This window comes from Geospiza fortis, unplaced genomic scaffold, assembly GCF_000277835.1.
Source record: "Geospiza fortis unplaced genomic scaffold, GeoFor_1.0 scaffold78, whole genome shotgun sequence".
NCBI lineage: Eukaryota > Metazoa > Chordata > Aves > Passeriformes > Thraupidae > Geospiza > Geospiza fortis.
This window is the reverse complement of record NW_005054339.1, coordinates 3,607,411-3,610,187: the sequence shown is the minus strand read 5'-3', so window position 1 is coordinate 3,610,187 and position 2,777 is coordinate 3,607,411. Positions and strand designations below refer to the sequence as shown.

At 37.8% G+C, this 2,777-nt stretch overlaps 1 protein-coding gene across 1 annotated transcript in view; it reads right to left on the bottom strand.

Moving 5' to 3' along the window:
• The window catches only part of CACNA1D (calcium voltage-gated channel subunit alpha1 D), a 169,808-nt gene that overhangs the window by 19,005 nt on the left and 148,026 nt on the right, over window positions 1-2,777 (bottom strand). The window contains 1 exon segment of the mRNA XM_031058244.1: window positions 2,272-2,402. Coding sequence (XP_030914104.1) covers window positions 2,272-2,402 — 131 coding nt within the window.

Sequence of the window (2,777 nt, the reverse complement as noted above, 5' to 3'; positions counted from 1 at the left end):
AGCAGGATTATAAATCTGTATCTCACCTCTTGCTTCACGCAGAGGTTAGGAAGGGACTGTAAATAGCTGAAGAGAATGGCAGGTTGTTTTCTTCCTCTCTTGCAAGAGATAGGAGATAAGGAAAGCCGGGCTAGATAATGCAGGAACTGCAGGGTTTATTAGATCCTTAAGAACCATGTTCTTCACTAATTAACCAGTTCATTCACCCCAAGAGAAAGTTACAGGTATCAGAGAAAGTGCAAGAGCGTTTATGGCTCCTATGGCTTTTGACACAAATTGGAACAGGTGACATTGCTTTTATCTGCTGGTTTGCTTAAGGATTTTGCAGCATGATATCCAGCTCTGTTTTAAAGCTGTATCCTCACATAAGTAATTATTCTAACAAGCACAGCATTAGGACTTTGAATTTGGCATGCTGCAGCTTCCAGTTAAAATTATATTATTCATTTATACGCCTGACTGGGCTTTTTGTTCTAACCACAGGTTTCAGGTCTCTTTGAAACAGTGTTTCCATTTTTATTTGGTCAATCAAGTTGAGTTCCTACTGATTTGTTAGAAAGACAAAAGCAGAAAAGAGGAAGATGAGAAAAAAGGAAGCAATAATCTTCCCACCTACTGGCTTGGGTCATTTCAATACCATTGTTTTAATCAGAAAAAAAAAGCTCCATGCCTCAAATCTCATAGGTCTTTGCAGACTTCTAGTAGAGATTCATGGTAATTTTTTTAATTGAAAAATATTTGCCTAATGAGAGAGGAAGAGCTGAGTCTTTCCAGTTCCATCTTGCCCTCAGTCATTGAACAAGAAGCAGAGTCTGATAACAAACAAGAGAGCACACTCACATTTGAGAGCTCAGTGGTTCTCTCTACACTGTTATGTGTGCAATTCCAAAAACACAAATGGAAACCTGCAATACTGAGGCTCAAAACCAACTTTGACCTCCTTATGCTCAAATGCTTCTGCAATAAAGTCTGAAAAGTCCTGCCTAAAAATCCATCATCTTTGCCCTCTCAACTGTTTACAGCCTTTTTATCAGTTCCATTACCAATAATTTTCTCTTCTCTAATGTATGCAAATACAGTTCCTAAGGCCCTGCCAAGCCATGTGGGCACAAACCCATAGCAAGGACTGTGATGAATCTTCCCCTGCTTGTTGCATCTCTTACACTTGTGGTGATTTGGAGCACAATGGCAGTCAGAGCTGCCAGCAGAGACTTTCTTAGGAAATGGGAATGAAACACATCACTCACTTAACACAGCAAAGATCATTTTGCTAAACTTAAGTACAAACCAACAGGGTTTTAACAAACAGTATCTGAATCAAGTTAACACAGTTCTCCTCATTTAGGAAGGGATTTTCTAAACATAGTCCTAAATTTTGGCATCAGAATAAAAAAAACTATCAGAAACAAATATATTTATCGTTTGTAGCAAACTGCTAATCATTAACTGAAATTCACAAAGTCCCAATCCAATAAAAAGGGTGCAGTGTATGATGTCTGGAATTATTTGAGAACAGCTTTCCATTTGCCTGTTTCAAAGTTCATTCTACAAAGGTACCAGTGGAAAGAAGTTGTCAGAATTTGCTCTTTAGATCACATGTACTCTATGGACTGCTTGCTGCAGGCCTGTTGAGAGACAGAAGGCCAAATCTATTGTCCTTGTTTCCATGTGATAGCTTGTTTTAAGAGATAGAAGTGTGTGACATTAATGCAGTATGTTAATACTTCCTATGATATAAATTCATGGATGAAAAATTCAGAATTTGCAAATAATAAAAAAAATAGGAAGATAATTAACCACATCATAAGTGGAAAAGAAAAAGAAAAATGAGAATTAAGAAAAATGGTACTGTTTAAAAACCTAATTACTATGAGGTAATGCACAGTAGGAAGTTCCCTGAGAATTGGCTTGTAGCATTTCAGGTACACAAGGAATTGAACAGTTAAAGCAAAATCAAGAACATAAATGATAGCTCAGGGCTTCATTTATCCAATATGCAATCAGCAACTTTAGACTGTGTTTTACCTGCCAGACTTGCTAAGAAATTTCAAAACTATTGCTACTGTTTGAGTAATCCATAGAGAATAAGTTTTTGCACTTACCTTGTTATAGACAGAACAGCAGGATTAGCTTTTACTTTTCTGATGAATAAGGGCCAAAAGAGTCCCAGCTAAATAAAATCCTGGCAGCACTGCACAATCATCAATATGCATCTACCTGCTATTGCAAGTAAGCTCACAAAATGGTTAGTTAAAAACATAAAACAATCACCTGCAGGGCAATGGTGGTGTTCTTCGCAGGATATTTCCCCACCAGTCCTTGTTCTTTGCGTTTCTTGAATTTCCTAAAGTAGTCCTGTATCAGGAAGGTGGCATAGAACTTCCCCACGGTTACCTCATCATCTAAATGAACAGACCAGACAGATCTCTCCCAAGTCAGCACATTTATCAATAGCCTGTACACTCACATCTGATTTGGGGGGAAATGTGATGGGTGCAACAGGTACTATGCTTCCCACAATGGAGCCTGGCAGGGGCTCAAAAGCAATGTTTCAGCAAGCAGCTTTGTTCAGTCAGTTAAGTGAACTCATCCTAATAAAAGAGAAAATCCAATACTTTACCAAGACTTGTGTACTTCTAAGTTTCTACCAAAAACATAAACATGTTTGTATATACATAGAAGCTGGAGTACTGGCTTTAGTTACTTAGAGTAAATAGATTTAATAAACTCTACTACATCTGACACGCATTGATGTTCATAAGAGTGACTCTGCCTTT